This window comes from Rissa tridactyla, chromosome 6 (genome assembly GCF_028500815.1).
Source record: "Rissa tridactyla isolate bRisTri1 chromosome 6, bRisTri1.patW.cur.20221130, whole genome shotgun sequence".
Taxonomy (NCBI): domain Eukaryota; kingdom Metazoa; phylum Chordata; class Aves; order Charadriiformes; family Laridae; genus Rissa; species Rissa tridactyla.
This window is the reverse complement of record NC_071471.1, coordinates 30,691,155-30,701,458: the sequence shown is the minus strand read 5'-3', so window position 1 is coordinate 30,701,458 and position 10,304 is coordinate 30,691,155. Positions and strand designations below refer to the sequence as shown.

General features: G+C 64.2%; 3 protein-coding genes across 6 annotated transcripts in view; all 3 read right to left on the bottom strand.

Moving 5' to 3' along the window:
- Positions 1-772: 772 nt before the first annotated feature.
- On the bottom strand, positions 773-3,979 carry LOC128911285 (intestinal-type alkaline phosphatase-like). Its single transcript, XM_054205939.1, has 11 exons — positions 3,898-3,979; positions 3,258-3,374; positions 3,029-3,144; positions 2,629-2,803; positions 2,288-2,460; positions 2,065-2,199; positions 1,905-1,977; positions 1,685-1,819; positions 1,373-1,564; positions 1,123-1,233; positions 773-1,035 (listed from the first exon to the last, which is right to left on the bottom strand). Exons 1-11 carry the CDS (start codon positions 3,977-3,979, stop codon positions 773-775), a joined length of 1,572 nt encoding a protein of 523 aa, XP_054061914.1.
- Positions 3,980-4,550: 571 nt separating this feature from the next.
- Positions 4,551-8,788, bottom strand: LOC128910815 (intestinal-type alkaline phosphatase-like). Its single transcript, XM_054204604.1, has 11 exons — positions 8,040-8,788; positions 7,320-7,436; positions 7,019-7,134; positions 6,772-6,946; positions 6,495-6,667; positions 6,287-6,421; positions 6,139-6,208; positions 5,884-6,016; positions 5,576-5,769; positions 5,328-5,444; positions 4,551-5,104 (listed from the first exon to the last, which is right to left on the bottom strand). Exons 1-11 carry the CDS (start codon positions 8,131-8,133, stop codon positions 4,818-4,820), a joined length of 1,611 nt encoding a protein of 536 aa, XP_054060579.1. The 5' UTR covers positions 8,134-8,788; the 3' UTR covers positions 4,551-4,817.
- Positions 8,789-9,454: 666 nt separating this feature from the next.
- Positions 9,455-10,304, bottom strand: part of DIS3L2 (DIS3 like 3'-5' exoribonuclease 2) — a 193,891-nt gene continuing 193,041 nt past the window's right edge. For all 4 annotated transcript variants that reach the window (XM_054204600.1, XM_054204602.1, XM_054204599.1 and 1 more), the window contains exon 22: positions 9,455-10,004. In XM_054204600.1, the coding sequence (XP_054060575.1) occupies positions 9,906-10,004 (99 nt within the window). In that variant the 3' untranslated portion in view covers positions 9,455-9,905. The remainder of the gene's footprint in view (positions 10,005-10,304) is intronic.

The window sequence follows — 10,304 nt, the reverse complement described above, 5'->3', positions numbered from 1 at the left end:
CAGGCACCTGCTGGGGGGGTGGGGGCAGCGGGGAGACACTTGGGGTGGGCACGAGCTCCAGCCCAGAGGCAGCGGCCTCCTGTCCATCCCCTTCCTACTCTCTGCCCTGCGAACTGGGGGTCCCCATGGAGGAATGAGGTGATGTAGGGCACCCCCCAGGCTACCCTGTACCCCTTCGCCTGTCCACCCACCCCAAACCTTTCACCCAGCCTTTCACCCTACCACATCCAGCCCAATGCTGGTTGAGACAGGGGGAGTGAACAAGAGACGCTGTGGGGCTGCCCCATGCCAAAACCCCCCCTACGCAGTGCCCTCCCCAGCACCCCACTGTGCCAGCCCCATCCTGTCCCCGCATCAGCCCTGCCGGCGGGTGGGCACAGCCAGCAGGGCTCGGGGTGAGCGATGCCAGCCTGCCCCGGGAGCACAGGGACACGGACGCCCGCTGTATTTTTCGCTGCTGTTTCTGGTCAATAAAGCGCTGGATATGCCGGGTGGCTGCAAGGGGCTGTGGCCGGGGGACGGGCAGCAGCAGGCAGCACCCCCAACTCTGCCTGCACGGCATGGGAACCATCACACACCACGTTTACTAACCACCGAGCACCCCATGCGGCTGGCACAGGGCACCCCTGCGTCTGGAATTCGGTGCCCCACGGCTGCCACATCTGGACTAGGGATGCTCCAAAGAGCTGCTGGCCACCTACGCGTGCCGCAGCCATGGGGAGGGGGGGATGTGGGTCCGGCAGTACCCGTGGGGTGCCGCAGGGCCGTGGGGTCAGTGGAAGAGGGGCAGGAGGAGGGTGGGCAGGAGCAGGGCCAGAGGGGTGGCGCGGGTGCCAGGGGCAGAGTCCCGCTGGCGGCAGGAGGTGTAGGGCTCGATGCAGGCGGCGTAGGCCATGGCGTGGGCCACGTAGGTCTGCTCCTGCACCCCGTGGAAGAGGTGGGCCATGGGGCCCTTGGCCAGGATGGCCACGTCCTCGCCACCATGGGTCTCCGAGCTGAGGGGCACGGCCGCCTGCTGCTTGTAGTCGTACTGCCCTGGGGAGGAGGAAGAAAGGGGTGAGGGGGGGCAGCGCTGGCCCCCAGCCCCATCCCTCCACCTGGCCATGGTCCCTGTGCCCTCACCAGCTATGTCATCGTCCACATCTTTCCGGCCACCTCCTGGGTAACCCGGCCCGTTCCCATAGAGGATGGACGTGTAGTTCTTCTTGTCAGTAGCTTTGCTGGGGGCCACACCTGGGAAGGAGGTGGCAGAGGGGGGACATCAGCCAAGAAATCCCCATATCACCCCTCTGGCCACAGCTGGGGTGCCCTGGGGCTGGCAGCACCCAGCATGGGGCCATGCCCCACTCTTGGTGGCTGGGCAGAGCCCTACCGAAGATGGAGGAGCCGCGCAGGGTGTAGCCGCCGAAGGAGAAGACGTGCGAGTGGTCAGCAGTGATGACGGTGAGGGTCTGCGCCTCATCTGTCAGCTCGCCCGCCCGCTTGATGGCCCAGTCGAACTCCACTGCCTCTGTCAGTGCCTTATGGGCTTCACCATCGTGGTGGCCATGGTCGATTCTGCCGCCTGCAGGCAGGCACCCACAGTGGGTTGGGGACTGAGGGCAGCACCCCCAACTCCTAGCCCCACCCCAGGATGTGGGACCTCCCCTCTTGCCCTGCCTCAGGGGCACCAGCCCCAGATTACCTTCCACGAAGAGGTAGAAGCCGTTGGGGTTCCTGTTCAGGATGGTGATGGCCGCCTCCACCATCTCGGTGAGCGATGGGTCCAGGGTGGTGTTGCGCACCAGGTTATACTTCATGTCCGTGGGTTCAAAGAGACCTGGGAGGGGACACGTTGGGGACAGCCTCAGTGCCTCCATATGTCCTGGTGCCTGCCAGGTTGTGGCGTGTGGGACGTTTGTTACCCATCAAATAATTCACGTTGGGGTCAGCAGCAGCCTCCAGCATCTGCATCCTGTTCCAGACATAGCGGGCACCCTGCGGGCAAATCCCACAGGGTCAACGGGGGCCTGGTCTGTGCCTGGGGGTGGTGGGCAGAGAACCATCCCACCTCATGTCACCTACCGGCCGTGCTTTCAGCCACATGTCTATGAGGTTATTGCCATCCTCGCGTATCCCCTTCTCTGATGGGTAGGTGGGATACTCAGGGTCCGGTGTCCCCGCGGGGGTCATGTATTTCCGACCGCCCCCCAGGATCACCTGGAGGGGATGAGATGGGCACAGCGTTAGCAGGGGTGCCTGGGGGGTGTGTCTGCCCTTGCCTCTTCCCCCATGCATGGTTGCTCACATTGATGTCGACGTTGTGGACCAGCTGCCAGGCGATGTCCTTGCAGCCCTCGTCGCGGGCTTCCTTGGGCATGCTGGCATCCGCGTACCACTCGCGGTTCACCACATGGGCATAGGTCCCCGAGGGCGATGCGTGCTGCACCCGCGTCGTTGTCACGATACCCACTGCCTTCCCTGCCACCCCCCCAACTCATCAGGGTCCATGAAAGGCAACCGGTAGGGGCACAGGGTCCCCCACCATCGAGCCCTGGGATGCTGGTGGGAAGGGAGGCAGCCCCAGCTTGATGCCCCGTGTCCCTGCAGGGTCCCCCCCAGCCCTGCTGCCCCATGCTCCCCCGTTACCCTCTTTGCGGGCTCGCTCCAGCACTGAGATCACCTCGTTGCCCTGTGTGGTCTTGCACTGCGAGTAGCGGGCAGCCGCGCTCAGCCCTATCGTCTGGTAGTTGCCCTTCACGCCGCAGAGGTAGGCTGTGGCCGTCCCCGCGCTGTCAGGGACCTGACGGTCCACGTTGTACGTCTGCCAAGGACATGCACCAGGCTCAGGGCAGGGGGCGGCTGGCAGAGGCACCCAGAGGGTTGCCCCCTCCCCAGCACTTCTTGCCATGAGCGATCACATGCCTGCGGGCAAGCGTGGGTCAGGCAGGGACCCCGTGCAACTCATACGCGCATCCCCAGGGTGCTTCTGTGCCAGCAGCCCCATGGGCATCACCCTGGCCCTGTGCCCAGCATAGCAGGGATTTACCTTGGAGAGAGCCACATAGGGGAAAGCATCCAGGGCGAGGGGGGTCTCAGGGCCCAGCTTCCCCTGCTGCTGCCCCTTTAGGATGCGAGTGGCTGTGATGGTGGGGATCCCGAAGCCTGGGTGAAGACAGAGTCCCAGTCACCCTCTGGACTGTGTGCCCTCCCTGCACCGAACTCCGTAGGGCAGCAGTGATGCCAGCCTGCCTGCTGGGTGTGCCAGTGGGACTCACCATCCCCGAGGAAGAGGATGAGGTTTTTGGCTTTGCTTATCCTGGGCTGGATATTGTAGGAAGCCTCGATGGCTGCAGCTGCCTGGTTGTTCCAGAAGGATGGCTTCTCTTCCTCCGCTGGGACAGGGCAGCACCCATCAGTCCCAGATCACCAGCACCCGCATCCCTGGGGCACCTGCATCCCTGGGGTACCCGCTCCCTGCGCATCCCCATGCTGGGACCTTCACTGACACAGACCAAGCGAATCAGGGTGGTCTTTGGGGTGGTGAAAGGCCACATGGGCTTACATCCACCGCCCTGCCTGTGGGTCCTGGGGCAGGGAAGGAGGGGGCAGCAAAAAGGGACATGGTGGGGGGAACTACCTGGCAGGTGTGATGGGGCCACATCCATGGAGGGGGGAGGTTACAGGTGCTTTCCCCAGCCCCCCCAGCCCAGAAGCAAACAGGAACCCAGAAGGGAAAACTGTCTCAAGGTCCCCAGAAGATGGAATAAACCCCATCAACCCTTGCAGAGCTGGGCAGCCCTTTCTCCACCCCTGAGCCCTCCCTGTGGCCAGCCAGGCTGGTTCCCTGCTGGGTGCCCCGCTTCCCTGGGCACCCACTGCAACCAGCCGGGCACCCGTCCCCATCCTTGTCCCCACCTGGGATGACAGCAGCGCTGAGTCCTGCCCAGAGTCCTGCCCAGAGCCCCAGGCAGAGGGTGAGGGGTGCCAGGGGTTGCATGGTGAGATCCGGTAGCCCAACGCCGCTGACAGCGTCTGCAGCTCTAGCAGGTCTGGGGAGGGACTTTGGACCAGGACCAGCCCTTGTGAGGTGTGCAGAGGGGTTCAGCACACATCCGATAGCCTGGCGTCCTGCCGTGCAGCTGGCACAAAGGCCACGGGGATGGGCTGCAGGCACCTCCTTGACACCACCACCTTATTGCTGCTGGGGCAGGCTTGGGGCGCGGATGCAGGGGGTGAGGTGATGGGCAGTGCCTGGCACGTGTCGTTGCCCACCCCAGCTGCGGTGCTGTGGTGCTGGGCAGGGGGGGAATGCCCTGGCCCAGGAGCCACCGTCAGCGCTGAGCATCGGACCTGGGGCAACAGAGGTATTGGGAGCACCTGGGGGTCACTCATGGACTGAGCAGTCCTGCTCTTTGCCCAGCACTTTCTTGAGCAATAAATCCACTGGTCCGGACTAAAATGCTGCTTCTTGCTCAGCCTTTGCCGGGAAGGTACCAGCCCTTGCATACTGTGCCCCAGCCTGGTAAAACTGGGGTGGACACGGCCTCAGCGGCCTCACCCTCGTTTCATCACCTCCTTCACCCCAGTGCCTCTGGTGGGGGGGAACTAGGAGCTGCAACCACCTGGGGAAACTGAGGCACGGGGCAGTGTCTTAGGAGGCGACCACCACTGCAAACCCTCACACAGCAGATGGAGATGAACAACATGTGTTTTATTGCATCCTTTGATCCTGGGCACAGTGGGGACCCGGCTGCCAAAACCCTCGATGGGGCGTCTGGGGGCAGCTCGTGGGGAGCCAGGCAGCCTGGGTTGAAGCAGGGCTTGTCTGGGGGCTCTCAGCCCCCCACAATGTGGGCAGCCACGCAGAGGGCCAGGAGGGCGAGCAGGGGCTGTGGGGAGCACTGGGTGCCATGGGAGGCCCTGCGGGCTGCCCCGCACCCCGGCTCGGTGGCGTAGGGCTCGATGCAGGCGGCGTAGGCCATGGCGTGGGCGATATAGTGCTGCTCCTGCACCCCGTGGAAGAGGTGGGCCATGGGGCCCTGGGCCAGCACCACCACGTCCTCCCCGCTGTGGGTCTCCGACTCCAGGGGCACGGCTGCCTGCTGCCTGTAGTCCTTGTCCTCTGCAGGGGGGCAGGAGAAATGGGGCTGGGGGCAGCAGGCTCCCCTACCCGTCACAGGGATGGGGGGGCAGCTCCCATCACCCTGATGTCGGGGTGTCTCCTGCCCAAGTGACTCCCGAGCTGCGTGGTCGCACTGGGACCCTGTGCAGCCCCAGTGGCCATGCCCATGGGATGCTGTCCCCAGCCACCCTGTGTCCCCATCCCACCCCGAGCAGGCTCCTACCTGCGGCCGGGAGGCTGGCGGCTGGGCGGGCCCCGTCACGGATGCTGTAGCCAGGGCCATTGCCATAGAGGATGCTGGTGTAGGCTCGCTTGTCCTTGGCTTTCTTGGGGGCCAGCCCTGGCGCAAGGATAAGCATTGTCACCCCCTGTCCCATCCAGGTACCTCTCCCCAGCTCCCTGTCTTGGCCAGGTGGGAGCAAAAGGGGGAGGTGGGAACAGGGACGCTCACCGCCCCTCCCTGAGGCACACCCAAGATGGAGTTGCCACGTAGAGTGTTGCCCCCAAAGGTGAAGACATGGGAGTGATCGGCCGTCACCACGGTCAAGGTGTCAGAGGGGGAGGTGAGCTCGCCTGCCCGTGCCACCGCTCGGTCCAGCATGACGGCTTCCATCAGTGCCTGCTTGGCCCGGCCACTGTGGTGGCCATGGTCAATCCTACCACCTGCATGGGGAATGCGGCCGTCACCCTCTCCCTGGTCCCCTGGGATGCCCACCCGCTCCCAGGACCTGCCTCCCACCCCAGCCCCAGCCACACTGCCCGCCTGGGGCTACTCATCTTCCACGAAGAGGAAGAAGCCATTGGGGTTCCTGCGCAGGATGCGAATGGCCTTTTCTGTCATCTCCACGATGGAAGGGTCGGTGGAGGCGTTGCGGTTCAGCTCATACTTCATGTCCTTGGGCTCAAAGAGACCTGGGGGAATGGGGCGGGAGGGGGGGGGGTCCACACTGGGGCCACTTCGTGTCCCTTACTGCACCCCCGGAGCAGGGAGGAGGAGGAGGCATTGCCAGTGGTGCAGGCAGTGGTGCTCTTACCCATCAGGTGGCTCACGGAATCATCCTCGACCGTGTCCAGGCCCTTCTTGTCCCAGACGTAGCGGGCGCCCTGCCGGCAAGAACAGAGCCAGTGCCAACGGCATGTGCCGCATGCCTGGCATCACGTCCCCTCCGCCCCACACAGTACCTGCTTGGCACTCAGCCATTCAGCAATCAAGTCCACTCCGTCCTTCCTGGTGCCATTCTGAGCTGGGTCCTCAGGGTACTCAGGGTCCGGGGTCCGCTTGGGGGTCATGTACATCCGCCCGCCACCCAGGATCACCTGCCGGGGAGCTCAGCAGACCCTCCCAAGGCCCCCGGTGTCCCCTCCCTCCCATGCCCGCTCCCCGGCTCACGTTGATGTCCGTGTTGTGCACCAGCTGGTAGGCAATGTCCTTGCAGCCATCCCGCAACGCCTCCTTGGGCATGTTGGTGTCGGCGTACCAGCTCCGGCTGGCCGAGTGGGCATAGGCTGCCCCGGGAGACGCGTGCTGCACCCGCGTGGTCGTCACGATGCCCACCGACTTTCCTGCAGCGCAGGCAAGGGTTCACAGGGAGCCCATCCAGCCCTGCACGGCATGGGGTGGCCATGCCAAGCCAGGCTCTCCAACAGGGTTGCCCGCTGCCCCGTACCCGCCAGCCTGGCCCGGTGCAGGATGGAGTCCACCTCGTTGCCAAAGGAGGTGCGGCATTTGCCATAGACGGCCGCCCCACTCAGCCCCAGCGTCTTGGCATTGGCCTTCACCCCGCAGAGGTAGGCTGTGCCCGTGCCAGCGCTGTCGGGCACCTGCCGGTCGATGGTGTAGGTCTGGAAGCAAGCGGGGATCAGTGGGGTTTCAGGCAAGGGCAGCAGGGCCGCCCCTGGTGCCGCCCCACTCACCTTGGCCAGGGCCACGTGGGGAAAGGTCTCCATGGCCAAGATGGTCTCCTCGCCTGAGCCACCGGCCAGCTGCCCCTTGTAGATCCGAGTTGCTGACATGGTAGGCAGCCCCATGCCTGCGGGCACGGTAGAGCTATGGGGTGGCAAGGAGCCAGGACCAGGACAGTCCTGCCCTCCCCAGGCATTGCCCGGGGCTGGCCGGGGAAGAAGGGACCTGCACGAGCCCCATCTCACCAGCCATGAGCCATGTCCCCTGGCTGCTGTGGAGCTGCGGGGCCTGGTTGGGACCCAGGGGACTCACCATCACCCATGAAGAGAATGATGTTTTTGGCCCGCCGTGCCGCTGGCTGCAATGCCAGGGCCAACTCCAGACTCCTCCTGGCCCCTTCGTTCCAGTAGCTCGGGGTCTTCTCAGAGTCTGGAGGCGAGAGCAGAGGCGGGGGCATGCGGGGGCATTGGGCACCCTGAGGGTCCCCAGGGACAACCCCTGCAGGGATCAGGGTAGGCATCTCCACCCAAGGCACATTTAGCTGCTCTGAGTCCCCTCTGTGGGGGCCTCGGAGGGGCTGGGAGCCCTTCAGGCATCAGCCCGGTCTTTGGCAACCCCAGGATTGCCCAGGGTCCATCTGCAGAGGGGTAAACTGAGGCACAGTTTGGCAGGGAATTCCCTCATGCCTCTTGGCAGAGGGGATGAGGTGCCCGAGCATCAGCACCCTGTGGCAAGTATGCCATGTCTGGGCAACCACGGCTATCAAGCTGCTTGACCCAAAGCCACTGCCAGGGGGTGAGGGGGCCGTGGGGTTGAGGGGCACAGGGACAGGACCTGCTTTGGTGGGGGCTAAGACAAACCCATGCAAAGGCTGGGCTCTCAAATCACCCTGAGGTGGCCGGTAGGGTTTGCCTTTGCTGGTATCCCATGGGGAGGTGACAGGGTCCCCGGAGACCCCCAGGGAAGTGGCACCAGCCCCAGTGCCCCCCAATAAGGGCTCCTACCCACCCTGTCCCACACGTCCCCTGTCACCTGAGGCTGCAGCGATGAGCTGGGTGAGGAGGCAGAGGAGAAGGCAGGTTCTAGGGCAGAATGGCCGCCCCATGCTGTCCACGCTGGCTCCCATCCCGAATGCCGCTTGTGTCCAGGGCGAGGGGACAGCCCTTTATGGCCCTTCCCTGTCCCGCCAGAGGGCTGAGCCCCGCCGCAGGTGAGCCGATGGGCTGATAACATTCAGGGACTATCTCCTAGCCCTGCCCAGGGCCCTCCCAGTGCCCCCAGCCCCCCCGCCCCGGGGCCATCCCTGCCCCCCACCAGCAAGGGAGGACCTCCAGCCCGTCTCTGGGGACCATGGCACCCGGTGGCCCTCAGCTCCCATGGGGGCACCTGTGGGATGTCGGGGAGCAGCAGGGAGGGCGCGGGGCAAAGTGCTGTTTTTGCAGACAGGTTGAGCTGGGCCGCGCTGGATTAGACCTAATTCCACTGAGACAAACCCAAGGAGGCGAACCAGGTAGGGGGAGGACATCTTGCCTTTGGTGTCAGTGTCCTCAGGTCCCCTCTCCTAGGGGACACAGTCCCACGCTGCCTGTCAGGCCCTGGGGCAGCCCGTGCCAGCGCACCCCCGCACAGTGAGGTACCTGCTGCGGGTGGGGAACAGCCCTGTGTCACCAGCCCCCGGCGAGGAGCAGGAGACCCAGGGAGGAGCAGGCTGCTTCCACCCTCTCCCACATCCGAAGGTGGCATCCACATGTGGTTGCACCAGGCCATCTGGAAGGACACCACTAGCAGCACAACCCTAAGGGACTGCAGGTGACCCTGATGGCTTCCACAGCTTGCCAGCTCCTGGGGAGCACGTTGTCCCCAGCCCTGTCCCATTCCAGGGCTCAATCCCCCATTCTGAGCTGGGCAGCCCGGGTTCAGCCAGCTCCTGGCTCCTGCAAAGGGCAGATGTGTCCATGCCAGGGCCACATCTGTCACCACTGATGAGGCAGAGCAAAGCAGGGCCCCCTCCTTGCCTGGCATGACGCATCCACTCCTCAGTGGACGTCAATCCCTCCACCAGCCACCACTCATGGCTGCCCCATCCCCGTAGGGGTAAGTGGAGACTGCTGGAGCAGCTCATGTCCCCAGAGGCAGGGTGCGGGTGGGGACATGGGGACAGGCAGAGGTGCCTGGAGGCTGCAAAAGGGGCTGGTCAGTCCGTGAGGGGCTGGACACTCTCCTGAGCGGCAGGGAGAAGCAAGGACACGGGGCTGCAGGGTCCCTGCGCAGGGTGAGGGGCTGGAGCAAACACCTGGTGACTCCCCGGCCAGGGGAGGCAGAGAGGCCACTTGGATTTCACAACGCCCGGGAAGCGGCAGGCAGGGGAAGGCACGGGGCTGCCTGGGAGATGAGTTATTGCTGGGATTCCCAGCCTGTGGAACGCAGAGGAGACAAAACAAAACCTGTACGAGCCCCCCACGCAGCTGCTGACCCAGCTTTTATTACACGACACATAACCCTGCAAGAAACCCTCCTGCACGGCCCCACAGCCGCATCCCATCACATCCCACCTGGGATGGTGGAGCCAGCCCCTCTCCACTCCCGGGGAGACGTGTCCGCACTTGGCCCTCACCACAGCCACCCGAGGGCTGGGGACGGACACTACTGCCTTAAAAAAAAAAAAATCAGCATCAGGCTAAAAATATCCGAGAGTCCAAATGCTCTGCTTGGGGCAGGCTCAAGCCCTGAGCCCCGCTCCCAGCCGGAGTTAAAATCCAGAGCAGAAACAAAATGGCATCATTTGTAAAACTCAAAACCCCAAACTCCTTGTGGGTCCCCTCCGTCCCCGGCGGGTGCTGGTGCAGGGCCTGGGATGAGCAAGTGTGGGCAGCGGGGAGCACGCACAGCCTGGGGCGCTCACTTCTCCGAGCTTGGTCTCTTGAGCAGGGCGCTGTACTTGAGCGGGACCCCGTCCGATGTCAGCACGACCTCCACCAGCGTGAAAATGGTGATCACCTTCAGCAAGGGAGAGAAAGACACAGAGAAAGAGGGTTTTTCAGGTGGCTTGGCATCACATCAGGATTTGCTTAGAGCCATGCTGGCTTTTGCTGCCTCTGCTGCGGCACCCATTGGGAGCCAAGGAATGGGGCGGGATGGCTTCAGATAGCTCTGCTGGGGCCCAGGGTGCTCCTGGGGCTGGGGCTGGATGCAGCATCTTCAAGGGCACCACCACGGGGCTGCGAAGCCAGGCAGGGAATCCAAACCGACCTAAATGAGCCTCCTAAAACATCCTCACTTATTCCAGCCTGATCAGGC

What these genes read in the sequence shown, in the direction of transcription:
- LOC128911285 (XM_054205939.1), bottom strand. Translation starts at nt 3,979, where the DNA reads ATGCAACCCCTGGCACCCCTCACCCTCTGCCTGGGGCTCTGGGCAGGA. An exon ending in CAGCGCTGCTGTCATCCCAG is followed by an intron (nt 3,375 to 3,897) that starts GTGGGGACAAGG and finishes GCCCTGTCCCAG; the next exon opens with CGGAGGAAGAGAAGCCATCC. An exon ending in TGTGGCTGAAAGCACGGCCG is followed by an intron (nt 1,978 to 2,064) that starts GTAGGTGACATG and finishes ATTTGCCCGCAG; the next exon opens with GGTGCCCGCTATGTCTGGAA.
- LOC128910815 (XM_054204604.1), bottom strand. Translation starts at nt 8,133, where the DNA reads ATGGGAGCCAGCGTGGACAGCATGGGGCGGCCATTCTGCCCTAGAACC. An exon ending in CCCACGTGGCCCTGGCCAAG is followed by an intron (nt 6,947 to 7,018) that starts GTGAGTGGGGCG and finishes GCTTGCTTCCAG; the next exon opens with ACCTACACCATCGACCGGCA. An exon ending in CGCCAGCCTCCCGGCCGCAG is followed by an intron (nt 5,105 to 5,327) that starts GTAGGAGCCTGC and finishes GCCCCCCTGCAG; the next exon opens with AGGACAAGGACTACAGGCAG.